General features: G+C 41.2%; 1 protein-coding gene across 2 annotated transcripts in view; it reads left to right on the forward strand.

Annotated features, from left to right (window-relative positions):
* GEMIN5 (gem nuclear organelle associated protein 5) overlaps nucleotides 1-17547 on the forward strand; it is a 127052-nt gene extending 109505 nt beyond the window's left edge. For both annotated transcript variants that reach the window (XM_040345087.1, XM_040345088.1), the window contains exons 28-29: nucleotides 5976-6066; nucleotides 14146-17547. In XM_040345087.1, coding sequence (XP_040201021.1) covers nucleotides 5976-6066; nucleotides 14146-14328 — 274 coding nt within the window. In that variant the 3' untranslated portion in view covers nucleotides 14329-17547. The remainder of the gene's footprint in view (nucleotides 1-5975; nucleotides 6067-14145) is intronic.
* Nucleotides 17548-21296: the final 3749 nt, after the last annotated feature.

Here is a 21296-nt window from a genome sequence, read left to right on the forward strand (position 1 = left end):
TTAGTGTTTTAAAGGGGTTGTAAAGGTTTGTTTTTTATTTTCTAAGTAGCGTCCTTTAACCACTTCCCGACCGTCGCATGTAAATGTACGTCCACAGAATGGCACGTAAAGGGAAATGGGCGTACATGTACGTCCTTACCTTCTAGCGGGTGGGGGGTCCGATCGGGGACACCCCCCCCCCGCTACATGCGGCGGTCGGATTCCCGCGGGGAGCAATCCGGGACGACGGCGCGGCTATTCGTTTATAGCCGCCCCCTCGCGATCGCTCCCCGGAGCTGAAGAACGGGGAGAGCCGTATGCAAATACGGCTTCCCCGTGCTTCACTATGGCGCTGCATCGATCGAGTGATCCCTTATGTAGGGAGACTCGATCGATGACGTCAGTCCTACAGCCACACCCCCCTACAGTTGTAAATACACACTAAGTGAACACTAACTCCTACAGCGCCCCTGTGGTTAACTCCCAAACTGCAACTGTCATTTTCACAATAAACAATAATGCAATTTAAAGCGGAGGTTCGCCCTCCAAATCAACTTTCCAGCATCCTTAACCTCCATCCAATGTAAGCATCATAGCGTTGTCAATTTTTTTTTTTTCAATGGTCCCTTACCTGTACTTTGATGTACTTCCGGGTTTCCATCCCATCGGGGAGTGGGTGTTTCTATACTTTCCCCCGACGGCGCTGTGCGCGCTGTTTGCTTGGTTCTGTTGCAGTGACGTGTGGGCCAATCATAGCACATCAACTGATCTCTCTGCACGTGTAGTCTCGCGCTAGGTGTGCTGTCACGTGACGCGGGTCACATGACCCGCAAAGCGCGTCATGTGATGAGGGCGGATACTGTGCTGGTAAAGGAGGACTAGTGTTACATCACAGCGGGGTGTGTCCTTTTCAGGACGCCGCCGGCCGTTGTGATGGCAACTGTGCAGTGGAGAGATCAGCATTCACCGCATGCCGGAAGAAATACAGGAGGGCTTCAAGGTGCCCTCAATGAAGATGGCAATGTCCATCACAAGTTTTTATAAAATATCCTTTACTGCTAAAGCGCGATCGTGGCGGCTGCAAGATCGGCAATAGTAAGTAAAGAACTGTGTATTTGAACAGCAGCAGAGTAGTCTTAAAAAAAAAATGTTTCCCAGCAGAACCTCCGCTTTAAATGCATTTTTTGCTGTGAAAATGACAATGGTCCCAAAAATGTGTCAAAATTGTCCGAAGTGTCCGCCATAATGTCGCAGTCACGAAAAAAATCGCTGATCGCCACCATTAGTAGTAAAAAAAATTTTTTTATAAAAATGCAATAAAACTATCCCCTATTTTGTAAACGCTATAAATTTTGCACAAACCAATCAATAAACGCCTATTGCGATTTTTTTTTTTTTTTTTACCAAAAATATGTAGAAGAATACGTATCGGCCTAAACTGAGGAAAAAAAACATTTTTATATATGTTTTTGGGGGATATTTATTATAGCAAAAAGTAAAAAATATTGAAAAACCGCAGAGGTGATCAAATACCACCAAAAGAAAGCTCTATTTTTGGGGAAAAAAGGATGCCAATTTTGTTTGGGAGCCACGTCGCATGACCGCGCAATTGTCAAAGCGACGCAGTGCCGAATCGCAAAACCTGGCCTGGGCATTTAGCTGCCTAAAAGTCCGGGGCTTAAGTGGTTAAGCTAGTGCATTGTTGGTTCACTTACCTTTTCCTTCAATTTCCCTTCTAAATGTTTTTTTTCTTTGTTTGAATTTCTCACTTCCTGTTTCTCCTCAGTAAGCTTTCCACCATCATCCAAGCGGTGGAAAGTCATTTAGAACAGCTTACTGAACACCTTACTGAGGAGGAACAGGAAGTGAGAAATTCAGACAAAGAAAACAAAGAAAAAAACATTAAGAAGGGAAATTGAAGGAAAAATGCACTAGCTTAACCACTTTACTACCGGCCGCCGTCAATTGACAGCAGCACGATAGTGCTCTCGTTATGACGTTCTCTCCTTGCAGAGCCACTAGGGGGGCGCGCCGGGCGCATTACTGGGAACCCGATGCGCGTGCCTGGCGGCTGCGATGTACACCGGGCACCCGCAATTGCCCAGTAACTGAGCAGGACAGTGGATCTCTGTGTGTAAACACACAGATCCGCGTCCTGTCAGGAAGAGGAGACCGATGCTGTGTCCCTTGTACATAGGGACACAGATCGGTCACCTCCCCCAGTCAGTCCCCTTCCCCTACAGTTAGAATCACTCACTAGGGTACACATTTAACCTCTTGATCGCCCCCTAGTGTTAACCCCTTCCCTGCCAGTCACATTTACACAGTAATCGGTGCATTTGTATAGCACTGTTCGCTGTATAAATGTGAATGGTGTCAAAAGTGACAATATATATATATATTTGGGGATAATTATTATAGCAAAAATTTAATATTGTTTTTTTTTTTCTTTTTTTTTTAAATTGTCGCTCTTCTTTTGTTTAAAGCGAAAAAAAATTAAATTGCAGAGGTGATCAAATACCACCAATAGAAAGCTCTATTTGTGGGGGGAAAATTATTAAAATTTCATTTGGGTAAAGTGTAGCATGACCGTGCAATTGTCATTCAAATTGTGACAGCACTGAAAAATGGCTTGGCAGGAAGGGGGTGAAAGTGCCCGGTATTGAGGTGGTTAAAGTAACCTATTTAGAAAATTAAAAATGAACCTTTAACAAGCCCTTTAAGACTTGAAGAACATTTTTTGCACTGTATAATCAAATTATGGGGTATATTTGCTAAAACTGGAGCGTTCAGAATCTGGTGCAGCTTTGCATGGTAGCCAATCAGCTTCTAACTTCAGCTTGTTCAATTAAGCTTTGACAATAAAACTGATTGGTTGCTATGCAGAGCTGCACTAGATTTTGCACACTCCAGTTTTAGTAAATTTAAGTCAGTCACAAACCCAAAAAGAAAATAATTCTACCTTGATCATGATCTATACGCAAGCAGAATTGTCTTTTCTACATCTGACTAGCAAAACACACAGAGCTCCTGGTAATACTGAAGTATTTTGTGTGTGTGTGTAAAAATGTGGATGGAAATTGCACAGGTGAAATACTAAATCAAAACAGCATACAAAAACTTCCATATATGATGCGAAACCAGAAGGAGATATGGTGGGCAAATGAATGGCGGGCAAGCCTCGCTACCTTCTCCCGGTAAATGGTTATGTCTGAAGTGGAAAATAAAAAAAATAAAAAAAACAGCAGCTGGCAATTGCACAACAGAACTTTCGTGCATAAAAAAAATATATTACTTTAAAATTGCAACGCTAAAATAGCAACTGATAAAACCAAAATCCAAATTAAATAAACCGTTATAAGTCCAAGAGAATATCTAAAATAACCACTTCAGCCCCAGAAGGATTTATCCCCTTCCCTTCCTGACCAGAGCACTTTTTGCAATATGGCACTGTGTCGATTTAGCTGACAATTTCGTGGTTGTGCAACATTGTACCCAAACAAAATTGACGTCCGTTTTTTTTCCCACAAATAGAGCTTTCTTTTGGTGGTATTTGATCACCTCTGCGTTTTTTTTATTTTTTGCGCTATAAACAAAAATAGATCAACAATTTTGAAAAAAAGCTATATTTTTTACTATAATAAATATCCTCAAAAATATATATAAAAAAAAACAAATTTCTTTCTCAGTTTAGGCCGATATGTATTCTTCTACATATTTTTGGTAAAATATCGCAATAAGTGTATATTGATTGGGTTGCGCAAAAGTTATAACGTCTACAAAATAAGGGATAGATTTATGGCATTTTTATTATTATTTTTTTATTAGTTATGGCGGCGATCTGCGTTTTTTTTTTATTTTTTTATTTTTATCGTGACTGCAACATTATGGCGGACACATCTTTTAACTTTTGACACTATTTTGCTACCATTGTCATTTATACAGCGGTCAGTGCTATAAAAATGCACTGAATACTGTGTAAATGACACTGGCAGGGAAGGGGTTGAACACTAGGGGGTGATCGAGGGGTTAAGTGTGTCCTAGGGAGTGATTCTAACTGTAGGGTGGGTGGTCTCACCAGACCATGACATAGATCACTGCTCCCAATGACGGGGAGCAGTAGATCCCTGTCATGTTGCTAGGCAGAACAGGGAAATGCCTTGTTTACATAGGCATCTCCCCGTTCTGCCGCTCCGTAACACGATCGTGAGCCCCCGGCGGACATCGTGTCCGTGGGCATGCTCACGGAGCACGCATCGGGCACCCACAATGCCGCAATTTAAAGGGGACGTACAGGTACACCCATTTGCCCAGCCGTGCCATTGTGCCGATGTATATGGTCATGTGCTGGTCGGCAAGGGGTTAATGTTCAAATTCGTGAGGAAACCTAACATAAATAAAGTTCTTAAATATTCGTGTCTCGGTGATGATAAACTATTGAACGCCATAGCACTTTTGGTGTTCAATCATTCATCATCACTGAGACACGATGATATCTTCCAGACTGGGTTAAAACTGTTTCCAATGTAAAAACGGTCTGCAGATCACGTAGGAACTAGCGTGCTGAGAATTGGCAAAGACTCTTGCCACGCTAGTTCCTATGTGATCTGCAGGCAGTTTTTTACCTTGGAAACTGTTTTATCTTGGTCTGTTTGGACTTATGCTACCTCAATAAACCATCACGGTTCTATGCTATGTTGGCATTTTTCTTCTCCTTTCTTTTATCGTACTTGGGAGCAAAAAACAGAGAGCAGCCACCTGTGTTGATACTTCCATCATCCTGTTTATGTCCAAAAAACGAAACGTATGTATGAGGCCTCATGCACCCTGGATGTTTTTTGAAGTTTTTTACAGCAGCTGTTTTTGGCTGTAGACTTTTTTTTCTTCAGTCATTAAACTCTCCATCATGTTATCATATGTGTGCACACATAAGCTGTTATCAGAAGTTATGGGCAGTGGCATTTTTTAGAAGTAAAAAAACCCTAAAACTAGTATTTTTAAGCTGTAAAAATGCTCCAACGCTGATAAACACTCAAAAAAACGTCACTCTCCAGCGGTTTTTTACGTTTTTGATCCATTGAAAAATAAAAATAAATTCTTAAAAAAAAACAACCGCCAACGCTAAATCAGTAGGGGATCAAATACTCTTTTTTCCTCACTGTAAAAGCGCTGCCTAAATTGACAGCGCTATATAAGTACCTGAAATAAATAATAATAAATATATATATATATATATATATATATATTTCAGACATAAATACACACTTTGCCCAGAAAACTGTTGCCATTACAAATGTTTAGGCATTTTCATGTTTTGTTTGTATTGGAATGACACAAAAAAAGTGGAGAAACAAAAAAGCCAAATCTGACACATTCCACGCAAAACTTCAAAAAATTGACAGGTTAAAATTTATTGGCACCCTCAATTTAATATTTGGTAGTACACCCCATAACTGAGATCAATCACTTCCTGAGTTTTACACCTCTCTACTGGAGTTTTTGGCCACTCTTTTTTCACCAACTGCTCCAGGCCTCTCAGATTGGAAGATTTTGCTTTGTCTTAAACATTTCTGGGTGCTTTATGACGTGTGCTTTGCGTCTTTGTCCTGCTACATTGAACCCCAGAATTTTTTTGGTAGTTTTCAGATTTCATAATGCCTTGCACACGGCCAAGACACCCAGTGCCTGAAGCAGCAAAGCAACCCCAAAACATCAGTGAACCTCCACCATGTTTGACTGTAGGGACTGTGTTCTTTTCTTTAAAGGCCTCATTTATTTTTCTAAGAACAGTAGACTGGGCGAAGTGGTGCATTATCTGACAAATGCTGGGGGGCCAATATTTTTGGCTATGACTGTGTGTGTGTGTGTGTGTGTGTGTGTGTGTGTGATATATATATATAACTCCTTTTGATCCATTTTGTAACCTTAAGGGTTGATTGTACTGATTGGAGTGATTGATCGTCATTGCTTTCACTGATCACTGTCTGTTCCTCCAGCTCTGCCCCAAGTCCTGTCTCCCTGGCTGAACTGATGAAGAAACTTTCTTCTGCAAACCATAAGTTAGCGGAATATCCAGAGTATTTAAAGGTAAGACACAAAAGTTAATGGTAGCGCAAAAAAAAAAAAAAAAAAAATATATGCATGTTTAAAGTCTAAACTAGTGAATGAACCGTTTAACCAGTTAAGGACCAGCCTCCGCAGTTAGAATGTGGCAAGTTGACTCCCCTGGGCGAATCGCCGTAGCTGTACGTCGGGCGCCCACGCCGAACGTATTCATTTCAGAACCGATCAGTCTCCAGGCCAATGATTTCTGGCCTGGACCTGGTGATCGGTTCTGATGAATGGCAGACTGCCCTCTGCCTGTGTAATGTAAACACAGGCAGAGGAAGTGATGTTATCTCGCCTCGTGGAATTCTTTTCGGTTCCAGAGTGAGGAGAGAGGACATCTAACCGTGAGTTGTAACAACACTACCCTAACACACACACAGTCACACTTTTCATCCCCCTATCCCCCCCCTCCCCAGTTAACTCCTTCAATTCCTGTCACTGTGTCACTAAGTGCAGTTTTCAGATTTTTTACTGATCACTTTACTGGTGTCACTTGTGACACTAATCAGCATTAGGACAGTTAGTGGCAGGCCTAGGTACCCCCCAATAAAGATTTAACCCCCTGATCACTCCCCAGTTAATCCTTTCACCCCCTGTCACCTGTGTCACTAATATAGTGTACAGATCTCTTTTCTGATCACTGCATTTAGTGTCACGGGTAACGCCGTCAGTTTTTTATAGCGTCGGGGTACCTGCCATATATTACTGAATAGGGTTTAACCCCCTGATCGCCCCCAGTACATGTTTAAGCATCAGGGTCAGCGTCAATCCCAGGCAGCTAACAGTTTTTTTGGTAGCGATTGAAGTGGTCACAGACAACCAGTTGCTCTTTTTGCCTCGCACTAGTTGTACCAAACAAACTGTCCAATCAGAGGTACACTAGCGAAGAGGCCTACACGTAGCTGAGCATGACAGATGAGAGCGATGGGGAACCCGCCTCACTGTCAGATTTGGGCTCGGTATACAAACCCGTAGAGAGCTGTGGCGCCCTGACAGAACGCTCTGACGACAGAGTGGTCCCTGCTAAGGTCAGACATACCCAACCCTGTTTTTCTGTTGTTGAGGTGCAAGAACCACAGGGCTCTCATATGGAGCAGAGAGCCAGTACTAGTGCTGCTCATTCTTCTGTTGAACTGGCAAGCACTAGTGGCCCAGTACATCCTGGTCAAAACCTAGTCAAACCAGCACTGCAGTAACACGTTTTGACGTTGCGGGTCCCATAAGTGCAGTTCATAAGTGCAAGAAGACAAAGACAGGATAGTGCCCTTCCCGCTACAACCCTGAATTCAGGTGGAAACATTTGATTTTTAGTCACTGTTTTTCACGGAAGATCTCTATAGATCTATTGTGGACCAAAGTAATTTTTATGCTGGTCAATGCATTGCCGCTAATCCCCAGTTGACCCTTGCCAGAGATATTCAAAGCGTCAGGGCAAACTGGATCCTTCCTAAAATTCCTGGAAGAGATCATCGCAGCCCTTCTGTTTCCAGATGGTGCTGTGCCCCACCTTCCCAATGCAAATGCAGTGATCCGGCTGCATGAGAGGCGTTTTTCCCATATGTCCTCCATGGTACTCCTACCCAAAGAAGATGCCATTAAAATAAAAGTGCAAAAAAGAAAAAACACAAATAAAAAAAACGAAAATAGTTTTAATTTTTCTTCTCTCTTTGTTGTTCTTTCTGTATTTTCTCTATTGTTACTTTTATAATTGTAATGTTTTATTTTTACTGTTTTATTGTATTTGCTTTGCAGGTATGGTATGGCTTACTGTTGTACTGTAATGTTACTTTGTTTTATTATTAACCATTATTTGCTTTGCAGGTACGCCATTCAGCTGCAGCACAGGTTTATTTATTCCGACAGCAACGGTTTGCTCTTGCAATACATAAAGCCGTGACTGTGCAGTACTAGGTGATTTCACCACCACAGCTAATAAGAAAAAAAAAAGAGCATACAGCTGTGCTCATAAGTTTACATACACTGGCAGAATTCGATTTCTTGGCCATTTTACAGAGAATATGCATGATAACACTTTTTCCTTTACTCGTGGTTAGGGTTTGGCTGAAGCCATTCATTATCAATTAAAGGGGTTGTAAAGGTTTGTCTTTTATTTTCTAAATCGGTTCCTTTTAAGCTAGTCCATTGTTAGTTCACTTACCTTTTCCTACGATTTCCCTTCTAAATTTTATTTTTCTTTGTTTGAATTTCTCACTTCCTGTTTCTCCTCAGTAAGCTTTCCACCATCATCTGAGCGGTGGAAAGTAATTTAGAACAGCTTACTGAACACCTTACTGAGGAGGAACAGGAAGTGAGAAATTCAGACAAAGAAAAAAAAATTAGAAGGGAGATTGAAGGAAAAGGTAAGTGAACCAACAATGCACTAGCTTAAAGTAACCTATTTAGAAAATAAAAAACGAACCTTTACAACCCCTTTAACTGTGTTTACTCTTTTTTTGCTCATAAGTTTACATACACTGGCAGAATTTGATTTCTTGGCCATTTTACAGAGACTATGAATGATAACACTTTTCCTTTACTCATGGTTAGTGTTTGGCTGAAGCCATTCATTATCAATTCACTGTGTTTACTCTTTTTTTTAAATCCTAATGGCAGGGAGGGGGGGCGTCCCCTCCCTGCCGCCTATAAGAGCGATCAAGCGGCGGAACCGCCGCTATGATCATACTTATGGTGCACAGAATCGCCGGCTGAAGAGATGGATATCTGAATGATGCCTGTGGCTGCAGGCATCATTCAGATATCCCCACTGAAAGTCCAGGACGTCATATGACGTCCTTGGGCTGGAAGTGGTTAAAACCTGGATAAATCTTTCAGCATTGATGGTGCCTATCAGATGTGCAGGCTGCCCATTACATTTGCACTAATGCACCCCCATACTATCAGAGATAAAGACTTTTGATCTGGATGCTGATAACAAGCTGGAAGGTCCCTCTCCTCTTTACTCAGAAGGATGTGGCGCCCATGGTTGCCAAAAAGAATATCTCATTTTAATTGGTCCGACCACAGACAATATTCTGAAATTGTTTGACAATTTCTAGATGCAGTTTTTCACAGATTGGTAAACCTCTGCCCATCTTTACTACTGAGACACTTTGACTGTCTAGAATACCTTTTTTATACCCAATCATGTTACTGACCTGTATGATAAGAGGGGGGAACCAATGCGCAAGTCACCCTAATCAAGGATAGTTTTAAATTAAAAAACTAAAACTAAAATTAAAAAATAGCAGCCACGACGAAAAGTGTTCACACACTCAAAGCAGATAATATAATGTTAGGTGTAATGGCGCTAAAACACTAAAAAACTAAAAAGACTTTAAAACAATAATCTCATCACTAGGCCCATTAATAAATAAGGAAATGTGTACGTAGTAGATCCTCCAATATATGTGAATAAATGTGTTCCACTCTGGGTAAAATCCTGGAATACCATCCGTCATTCACAAAAATGTGGAGGGTATTTATAGTGGTAAATAATAATACGTAACCAATAATGCGTGAACAACTGTGCCAAATCACTGCACAATGTTGCAACAATGTAATCAAAAGTGGATAATGAAAACAAATCCAATAATATTATAACACCAAAACCACTAATCTAATTAAAGTGCAGCGTGCAATGATTAAAGTGCAAAAATATTAGTTTAAGTGATCACTAATACAAATAGATGACATGCAAACTGCAGCATGAAAATAAATAAATGTCCAGTGAGGTAATAATAAAATAATAAAATAATTAGAGACATTGGTAATATTTTATTACCTCACTGGACATTTATTTATTTTCATGCTGCAGTTTGCATGTCATCTATTTGTATTATGGATCACTTAAACTAATATTTTTGCACTTTAATCATTGCACGCTGCACTTTAATTAGATTAGTGGTTTTGGTGTTATAATATTATTGGATTTGTTTTCATTATCCACTTTTGATTACATTGTTGCAACATTGTGCAGTGATTTGGCACAGTTGTTCACGCATTATTGGTTACGTATTATTATTTACCACTATAAATACCCTCCACATTTTTGTGAATGACGGATGGTATTCCAGGATTTTACCCAGAGTGGAACACATTTATTCACATATATTGGAGGATCTACTACGTACACATTTCCTTATTTATTAATGGGCCTAGTGATGAGATTATTGTTTTAAAGTCTTTTTAAGTTTTTTAGTGTTTTAGCGCCATTACACCTAACATTATATTATGTTACTGACCTGTTGTCAATTAACTTAAAGGGGTTTTCCACCCATTTTGTAAGTTTATTAAAAGTCGGCAGGTACAAAAAGTGTAGCTGCTGGCTTTTAATAAACCGACACTTACCTGCTCCACGGCTCCAGCAACGCGGCCAGACGGGGCTCCGCTCCTCGCCCCCCCTCGCCGGCCGGCGTCTTCATGCTCAGTGTGGGCACCCGGCCGTGACGGCTTTCGGCTTCACGGCCTGGCACCCACTGCGCATGCGCGGGCGGCACTGCGCGAGACGCGCGGCCCGGCGAGGCGCTTTCTGATTGGACAGGCGATCGCAGAGGACCTGTCATGTGTCCTGGGCGATCGCCTACAGCAGCCCCTTCCTGTAGGTGATTAAGCTTAATCGCCTAGGCAATTAGGCTTAATCGTCTACCCGGAAGGAGGACGTGGGACAGGAAGTCCCACTCCTCCTGAAGCCCCCACTCCCCCCCCCCAAAAAAAATTGCATGCCAAATGTGGCATGTAAGGGGGAGAGGAGTGGGTTAAGAGGAAGTTCCAAATTTGGGTGGAACTCCTCTTTAAAGAGGCTCCAGCAGAAAACATAGAGTCAGCAGCTACAAATACTGTAGCTGCTGAGTTTTAAAATGAGTTTCCTTACCTGTCCAGAAATACAGTGGTGTCATTACCCAAGCCAATTTTTCAATCAGCTAGCAGGAGGTGCCGCCGCCGCCATTTTCACTACGGGAAACCACCCATAAATTCTGCCAGGGTATGTAAATTTACGAGCACAACTGTATGTATATGTGATGTTAAAAAAAATGAGACCAAGATAAATAATGTCAAAACTTTTTCCACTGTACAACTCAGTTAAACAACAAATTGAAATCTTTTAGGTAAAGGGAAGTAAAAATAAAATAATATGGTTGCATAAGTGTGCACACCCTTAAACTAATACTTTGTTGAAGCACCTTTTGATTTTATTATAGCACTTGACTTGGCAATATTTGCCCACTCTTTTTTGTAAAAAAACACTCCAAATCTGTCAGATTGCAAGGGCATCTCCTGTGCACAGCCCTCTTTAGATCACCCCCACAGATTTTCAATCAGATTCAGGTCTGGGCTCTGGCTGGGCCATTCCAAAACTTTAATATTCTGGTGAAGCCATTCTTTTGTTTTGGATGTATGCTTTGAGTCGTTCTCATGCTCAAAAATGAAGTTCCTCTTCATGTTCAGCTTTCTAGCAGAAGCCTGAAGGTTTTGTGCCAATATTGACTGGTATTTGGAACTGTTCATAATTCCCTCTACCTTGACTAAGGCCCCTGTTACAGCTGAAGAAAAACAACCCCAAAGCATGATGCTGCCACCACCATGATTCACTGTAAGTATGGTATTCTTTTGGTGATGTGAAGTGTTGTTTTTGCACCAAACATATGTTTTGGCATTACGGCCTAAAAGTTCAACCTTGGTTTCAACAGACCATAACACATTTTCCCACATGCTTTTGGGGAACTTCAGATGGGTTTTTGCAAAATTTAGCCAGGCTTGGATGTTTTTCCTCTACCCCATAGCCCAGACATATGAAGAATACGGACGTTTGTTGTCACATGTACCACACAGCCAGTACTTGCCAGATATTCCTGCAGCTCTTTTAATGTCGCTGTAGACCTCTTGGCAGCCTCCCTGACCAGTTTTCTTCTGGCCTTTTCATCAATTTTGGAGGGATGTCCAGTTCTTGGTAATGTCACTGTTGTGCCATATTTCCTCCACTTGATGACTGTCTTCAATGTGTTCCATGGTATTTCTAATGCCTTGGAAATTCTTTTGTACCCTTCTCCTGACTTTTACATTTTAACATTGAGATCCCTCTAATGCTTTGAAAGCTCTCTGCAGACCATGGCTTTTGCTGTAGGATACGACTAAGAAAATGTCAGGAAAGATCTACTAGAACAGCTGAACTTTATTTGGGGTCAGTCAGAAGCACTTTAAATGATGGCAGGTGTACTGACTCATATTTGACATGAGTTTGAATGTGATCGCTCAATTCTGAACACAGCTACATCCCCAGTTATAAGAGGGTGTGCACACGTATGCAACCATATTATTTTAGTGGTTCTTTCTCAATTGAGTTGTGCAGTTTATAGGTCACATTATAATGTGTTTGGGGGTTGTAGGTAATTGTCTAGCAAAAAATACTGATTTAAACTTGTAAACAAAAAGTGCCAGATAAGCAGGCCCGGATTTCCCACAAGGCCACCGAGGCCAGGGCACAGAGGGGCGGCAGCGGCATGGAGTCCCCCGACAGCCGGAACATACAGTTAAGGGCGGTAAGCTGCTTTCTAGCAGGACTAAATGTAGTGTGGGGGAATCCGCTTGCTCGTTAACAAGTGATTGTGGCGATGTCGCTGAAATCACTTGTAAAATGTGTGCTGCTGTCCCCCCCCCACATACCCCTCTCTCCCCTCTCTCTCCGTTCTCCCCCTAGCCGCCGAGTCTGTCTCCTGTCCCTCCCCCTGATGTACACAGTGAGAGGGGTGAGCTGTCCCTTCTCAGCTGTGACAGGAGTTCTAGCACAGTGCTAGGACTCCTGTTTTGGAGGTGACGGTCAATAAAGAGAACCTGTCACCTCCAATTGCTATCACACAGGTAATTGTTTTCTCCTGTGTGATAGCAATAAAGTTAGGTGAAAAAAAATAAGAAATAATTAAATTAATAAAATTAAAAAGTAAAGAATAAGAAAAATAATAATAATAAAAAAAGAAAAGTATACAAAAAATAAATAAACGACAAGCTACAAATAAATAAAAATAAAACAAAATATTTGAACTAACCGTCCGCCCCTGCCATCCGGTTACCATTCTCCGTTGATTTTGGGGTGGGGGGTGGTTTGGTTGTCAGGGAGGTGGTGCATTGCGGAACCGGGCCTTGGGGCGGCAGGGAGAGCAAATCCGGCCCTGCAGATAAGGCTTGGTCTTCAAGTAGTTCGGGAAAAGGGAGTAGCCGCTCCAGGTGGGAACCCAGATGAATATCCTCCACTGCAGACAACTCAGGTGCAGACAATGCACTTGGCAACGCAGGAACAAAAATCGTCTCTGGACAAATTGTAGCCTTTATTAAAAGGATGGCACTACAAGTCGCAGCAAAATAAAACCCGACTTCTGACGCGTTTTGCACTGAAACTAGTGCTTAGTCATAGCTCTTCAAGTCGTTAAGCATGGAGACATGGATGGGTGAGCTTGCTTTGATTTATTAAAAATTTAATACAATTTTGGGTTTGTGGTGCTCAGATACAGTGCATTTCCGCTTTAAAGTGGTTCTAAAGCCTAAACATTTTTTTTTACCTTAATCGGTACCTGTATTGCCCCCTCACCCCCTCCTTAAACTTACTTGAGTCCTCACTCAATCCAGCGCTGTGCCGGTCTGCAGCAGCTCTCCCCATTCTCGCAGGCTTTGCTGAGGCAGCAGGAGCTATTGCTTTCAGCAGCTGTCAGTCAAATCCTGTGACGAGGGATGGGGGCGGTGCTGAGTCGCACTGATTGTGTCTATGTACACAGGCAATGTGACTCGGGATCGAGCCTGCAGGTGTGCAACCACAGCCAAGAGCTCCGGCAGGGGACCCCAGAAGTGGTGGATCAAAGCAACTTTGTGCAATTCTGTTGAACAGAGCAGGTTGAATATAACATGTTTTGTAAAGTCCAATTTGTTTTTTAAATAACAATCACATTAAGGATTGGTTTACTATTGTATTACTACTTGGCTTTAAATTAACTATAAGCCTCATTACAAACTGGTTTTATTTTCAGGTTCATTATTGATTATGTTTTATAGTTGCAATCTTTTCACTCACAGGTCTTGCCATTTCCCGATGTACTGGAGAGCTGTCTGGTGCTACTTAATTTTCCTTCTTCAAAACTGACCTCTGAGTTACAAGCCCAAGCAATAGGACTCCTACAGAGACACAGCTCAGGGTCACCTGATCACTACAAAGTAGCCAGCAAGTTCCTATCTTCATCTTCATCACCATCATCATAAAGACGAAGGCCTACAGCGGCTGTCCTCCGCTTCCAGCTCTGCAATAACCGCCACACTAGTGCCATTGGCCAACAGCTGCCTTCATTTCAACCAGAAGCTGCAAGATGTTATTATGAAACAATATTACACACACTGGGCCTCTTATCCACATCTGAGCAGAAGGCTGTCTATGTTGTCCTTTGCAACTAATCAAATTCTCCCTTCCCTTCTCCCAGTGTATTGAAAGAAGAATCTAGTTGCAATGGGCAACACCGAAGCTATTAGTCAATTCTTCCCTGGTAAAGCATTAATAAATGATGCCCAATGGGTGCATGAGATCCACATTCTTGAAAGCTGGACTGTTAGCATTAGCTTATTTCTGTAGATATCTGGCTCCTGCGATCTGCCAGCACTGCTGTTTGCACTGCAGTATAATGCCAAGGAAATTGCTTTATGTTGCTGTTTTGTAGCCATGTTTTTTTTTTGTACTTATGTTTTGTAATGTGAGGACATAAACCCCACATGGTATATGAAGTTTTTTTTTTTTTGGCATATTTAAATTACACTTGCCATGTGAGAAATACATGCTGACAATTGCTGACCTTATAAAAATGCTGGCTGCCTGACTGCTGTTCTTGCTGGCTTTAGTACTTTATCTCAATGACCTGGAAAAGGTATGTGGATTAGCATGAGTGAAGATGGAAGTCCTTATCTGATGGTCAGAATTGTGGTCAGGTAGCTAGCATTTTGAGCAGGAGAGGTCAACAATAGCAGCCTCTGTTTCTTTTGTAAAGATTTCCTTTGAATGTTCCCACCATCTGTAGACATTCCTTTATTTAGACATCAGAATAGATAGAATTTACTCCATTTTGTATAGTTTTTAGTGGTTCCTAATGAAATGATTGATGGAGATGGGCCTCCAATGCAGAATGTCTGAAAGAAAACTACCTTTCATGACCATGGCAACCAATCATATTCCAGATGCCATTTGATTAGTACAGAGAGTAGAAAATTCAAGGAGGGATAGAATTTTGACACGGAACACAGAAGGCCCAGTATCATGAATTTGAATTTGGTCACCCCTGATCTTAGCTTTGTAAACAAAATGCCTACATTATAGTGCATTAGGGTGTGCTGAATTAACACAGTGCACCAACACGAAAGCATGTACAGAACTGCATTGTGGGTGCATTGCATGCTACTGTAATAGTATTCTGGGTGCCAATCAAAGATAAAGTATATTTAAAGCCAAAGCGTTTTCATTTTGGATCGAGTAGGCTAGGTTTCCTTCTGTCTCATTGGGGAGATTCCCTTCACTTCTTATCCTGTTGACTCACCAGGTAGTGGGAGAATATCTTTCCAATGTTGGGGATATCTTTTGACGGTTATGGGAACGAGATTTTTCCTCTATTCCTGTTTTGATTGCAACTCATAGTTTTGGATTTAGCCTTGTTTTCATTCCCACTTACATTGGTGATCAGGGCAATAGGATGAAGTGAAGTCTCTCTAACGGAGACGCCGACCACAATAAATAATCGCAAAATTCATAAATGTAATAAATATGTGCAAAACCTCAATTCATAAATTGAAATCCCAAATATATAAATAAAAATGCACCAAATGCGAAAACAAAAATAGGTGAATAAATCAAATAAGTAAATGTCCCTGCAATAGATGTTGTAAAAGTCCACAAAGTGTTAACCCAACACTAAACGCCTAAAGGTTCTTGAAAGTTGTGACAAAGCCATCACCAATACTGGCAAACTTGCAAAATGCATTACATGGTATTAGCATCTATTGTGTGTCTCCACTCCTCCACAGAAACAGGCACCCGATTTTAACCTGGATCACCCCCTCCAGTCACCAACCACATACACTCAGAGAAAAGATAAAGGCAGATGCCACATATAGAGTTCAATTATCAAGTACCTTTTATTTAATAGAATATTGCACTTTCATGTATCTATGAGCAATTGCACATTGAAAAAAATACAGTCCAACCAGAAAACCAATAACTTCCAGTTACACAATGATGTCGGGAAATAGCTCCTCTCTACACATTTTATCATATATGACGTCTTCTAAATAAATAAAGGCATTAAATTGCCCAAGCCTTATTCTGAAGACATAGAGCAGGTAAATCAAGCCTTGGTATAAGACCTGGTATCAAAGAGGACATTTGCATACATCGGAAAATCACTATTACCAAAACTGTGATATTCTGGCTAGTTTAAATTTTCTTCCCAGAAGGACCGGGCCCTTATTGGATTACAAAACGTAAAAAAGGAAAAAATGAATATAAAACAAGTCTCAATATACAAAAATAATTAAATTAGAAAGGTCACATTGACACCTAATAATATCTATTAAAGGGACTTTATTCATCCTTTTTTTGGATTCAAATTTGGTGCATTTGTATATGATTAATTTTTTTTTTTTTTTTTATGAATTGTGAATTAATTAATTGTGATTTAAATTCATTAATTGAAGGTTTTGCACATATTTACTACAATAATGGATTTTGCAGTTTCATAGCGCAACACTATTTTTGCACTTTATTACAATGGATAATATCTCCTAGTGTGTTTTTCACTCCACAAAATGAGGACCCCCCCCCCCAAGAACAGTGAAAGAACCCAATGTTTTAAATCCACGTACATACAACCCAAATATTCTTCTAAGAGTCTAAGGTTTTTAATTGTAAACTTGATCTGTATCAGAAAAAAAAGCCAACACGTGTTTTTTTCTTCTGCTATTAATCAATGTTCTCATTAAAAACCTTGGGCGGCTCTTGGATGTTTGACACATTTATTGGATTGTATGTATGAGCAATAAAAAAACTAAAGTAGTTTCAATCTTTCACTACTCTATTCCAATACAAAAACAGAAGTTTTTTTGTAAAAACAAGTTAAAAAGTATTTTTTTCTGCCCATTATTGTAAAGCAAAGATGTGAATGAGCTCAGAGGGACTTTTATGGTGTGGATCTGTACGACTTAGGGATGATCATTTTGAACAGAAAATGTACCTCTCAATTTTTCTTCCTGGAGTTCCATTATTGCAGTCATTACTTTATTGTAACAGAATATTGTATATATTGTAATTTAGAGCTGCCAGAATATCAATATTTCATGTATATTTGTCTGCTGTAATGTTTTTCTTTCATTTGCTAATGCTAAGGTTACATCTACCTGCTCTTTTTATATTATACTAGATTATAAAATAAGTGTGTTTGCACTTTGTACAACGCTATATCTTATTTGCTGTCCTCGGAGTTCCATTTTCCAGGAGAGAAATAGTAAATTTGTAGGACATACAGTTGAGCCCTCCTAGTGGTCTGTCCAGGTTAGGTGTCAGCCCCCATGTAGCAACACAGGACCCAAGACAGTAATAATTCTTTAGTAACCATATTTTATTTTGGGGAAGTGATATATGGCAAAATGTAGTTAGCTGGTTGCTAGGGGTAGACACATATCCTAATTGTACAGTACAGGACAAAGGCAGAGTATTCAGGAGTGTGTCAGTGGGATTGTTTGACCATTCTTCCAGAAACGCATTTGTGATGTCAGTCACTGATGTGGATGAGAAGGCCTGGCTCACAGTCTCTGCTCTAATTCATCCCAAGGGTGTTCTATCGTGTTGAGGTCAGGACTCTGTGCAGGCCAGTTAAGTTCCTCCACCCAAATCTTGCTCATCCATGTCTTTAAGGACCTTGTATTTGTACAGGTGCACAGTCATGTTGGAACAGGAAGGGGCATTCCCCAAACTGTTTCCACAAAGTTGTGAGCTGGAACTAAGGGGCTAAGCCCAACCCCTGAAAAACAACACCACACCATAATCCTCCCGTCACCAAATGATTTGGAGCAGGGCCCAAAACATAGTCTATGGATGAGACAGTTTACGGGTGGGTGAACTTGACTGGCCTGCACCCGATAATACACTTTGGGATGAATTAGAGCGGAGACTGCGAGCCAGGCCTTCTCACCCTCATCATTGCCTGACCTCACAAATATGCTTCTGGATTAATTGTCAACCATTCCCATAGACGCACACGCCTAAATCTTGTGGAAAGCTTACCCAGAAGAGTTGAAGCTGTTATAGCTGTAAAGGGTGACCCAACTCAATATTGAACCCTACGGACTAAAACTGGGATGCCATTAAAGTTTGTGTGTGTAACGGCAGGCGTCCTAATGCTTTTGATAATATAGTATAAACGCAGGGGAATGATTGGCCTCGGGTGATGCACAGATATGAAACACATCCGCCTACATAAGTTGTACCTGTTTATTTGCTGTCTTCTCTTGCATACATCCATTCAAAGTGCAGAAGGTATAAAGCTTGTTTGAGCTATGAGCTGAAGTTACTCTGAAGAGCTCAGTGAGGAGATCTCTGAGAGCTGTTTGAAGGTAATGGACACACCCCCCTTCACACCGCACACAGGAGCTGAAACTCCACCGTCACCATTTTTTTTTTCTTGGTGTCAATAAAACTTGTCAGAAGTGATTCATGCTAATATCGAAGGAAGAAAGCAGCAGACAAAAATGACACTTGGTAATCCTAATTGAGATAAGTACACATTATAGAGGGATATACTTTGCTAATTTTTCATGTCAGATTTTTTCAACAACTTTAACGATTTTGTTATTTTCATTTTTGCCACTTGGTGCAACATGTTGAGCAAGCTTTAGGGTTGTGGTCCGTAGCTATAGAACCCTGCCCCTAAAAATCCCTTTGGGGGGTATGCCCACTGTGAACTACTGGATTTCGTTTACACTTCATTTTAATTTCCAGTGTCCTGGACAATGGTCACCCTCTATCTCTGACCATTACTGTAAAAATGGGCTATGTTTGGATTGTATTCACCTCGCAATGTAAAAGTTTCAAACTTGATGCTAAAACTCAGCCTCTTAGAACTCCGATGGATGACCAAGTGCTACGCAACAACATTGGTCACACATTTTTACCAGCACTTCTGCCTAGAGCCCTTATAAGGAATTCAGACACTTCCTCCGTTCTTTCGCCATGAGAATTCGTTACAGGATGATCTACACCTGCTTACCCCTTAAAGACACACCTATACTCCGTAACACATCTTGTGAGTACCCCACAGGGGAATACCCTCACTTGTAGCTATTGCGGAAACCAGGTGATAGAGAGCAAAAGGAAAATCTCAGGCAGCCATTCGCTTTGCTGAAGGCCCACTCAATACTCCACCCTAGTGAGGATGCATCTCTTACATCAGAGAAAGAACCGGTTCTAACACTGTTCTCAGCATCTGATTCTTGCTCTATTACAGGCAGGGGTCAAGTCCTGGGGAAAAAAGTGTGGGAACTCCCACCCAAGATCCTCTCCCCCACTAAAAAAAAAAAATGATACGCTCATATGCATAATTACTAAACCGTATGTTTTTTTCCGATCCACTGTACCTTAGTAATCCTTTATGTTACTGGCCACTTCCTGTATATGGATTCATTGGGTAGTGTGCGGGTATTTCGTCACTTCCTCGATGCCGCAATGTCTCCTGGGAGCTTTTGTTATTTTTCCCAGGAGACATTGCGGAGGTCTGCCGCGAGTTATCGTGGGATTTAGAAATAAGCAAGTTCTTTCTAAATTCCGCGATAACTCGCGGCAGACCTCCGCAATGTCTCCTGGGAACAATGACAAAAGATCCCAGGAGACATTGCGGCACAGAGGAAGTGACGGAATACCCGCACACTACCTGATGAATCCATATATAGGAAGTGGCCAGTAACACAAAGGATTACTAAGGTTCGCCTGCCCCTGACAGTGACTCGAGCTGGGCATCACCGCTCAGTGAAGGATTGGCTCAGGCAGCTTGGCTGCTCTCGTCCTGCAAAGGGAACTGAGTTCCTGCTGTGAAAAAAGTGCAGGAACTCTGTTCCCACGCGTTCCCGCAGGACTTGAGCCCTGATTTCAGGCACACAACAAGCGGCTTTTTTGAGTAAAGCAGAATTCTCTGCATCTGTCACATTTTCCTTGGACAGATTATGGCCATTTTTCTTCTCCAACCTGTCCACCATAGTCGTATCCTGATATGCCAATCCTGAAGGACACCAACACAGAAGGGAATGAAGAGGATATTGAGGCAGTATTGGAGGAAGCTACGGAAGATTTTTTTTTCTCCAGTGTCACTATATTGAAGAAGGAACATGTTTGATAGCATTGAAAATCTCATTGCTTCTGTCCATAAAAGCCTTGGCATTGTGCAACCTGTCTCTCCTATGTTTTGCCATGCCATTTTGGGTACAAAGAGACCTAAAAGCTCCTGGAAAACATTTCAGTATATAATGAGTGGGATCACTCCCCATAAAATTCTTACTGAACTCTATCTGGTGGAAAACATCTGTAGTTGATACTGCTGTTCCTGTCCTAAATAATCTCACTGTTCTTACTGAAGATGTTCCTTCTTTCAAAGATTCTGAAGATAGATGATTTGAAACACTCCTTAAAGTAGAACTATAGGCAAAACTTTTTTTTTTTTTTTATAATTTTGAATAGCGGGGAGGGTTATAATGATATTTTTCCACCATCTGTATCCCATTGTGGCGATTTACCTTTACTTACTGTCCCAAAGCTAACCAGGAAAAGAGAAAAAAATCCCTGCAAAATAAGGGAATCTATTGGGGCCCCCAGGACACTTGAACTAGTGTTACCATTGGAAGATTTCCCCTCTATTACTTTTCTGAGGACAACCCAAAATTTAGAATTTTCCTTTATTTTCACTTTCAATGATGGTAAACAGGACAAAAAGAGGGTAAATCTCCCTAAAGTGGGTGCAGACAGCAATAATAACTTAATAGGTGTGCTAATCCACCTCCACTCTGTCCAAAACGTAAAAATAGTTTTGCCTTTAACCACTTGCTTACTGGGCACATATACTCCCTTCCTGACCAGGTGAAATTTCAGCTTTCAGCACTTTCAGGCTTTGAATGACAGTTGCGCGGTCGTGCGACATGGCTTCCAAACAAAA

This window comes from Rana temporaria, chromosome 3 (assembly GCF_905171775.1).
Source record: "Rana temporaria chromosome 3, aRanTem1.1, whole genome shotgun sequence".
Taxonomy (NCBI): Eukaryota; Metazoa; Chordata; class Amphibia; order Anura; family Ranidae; genus Rana; species Rana temporaria.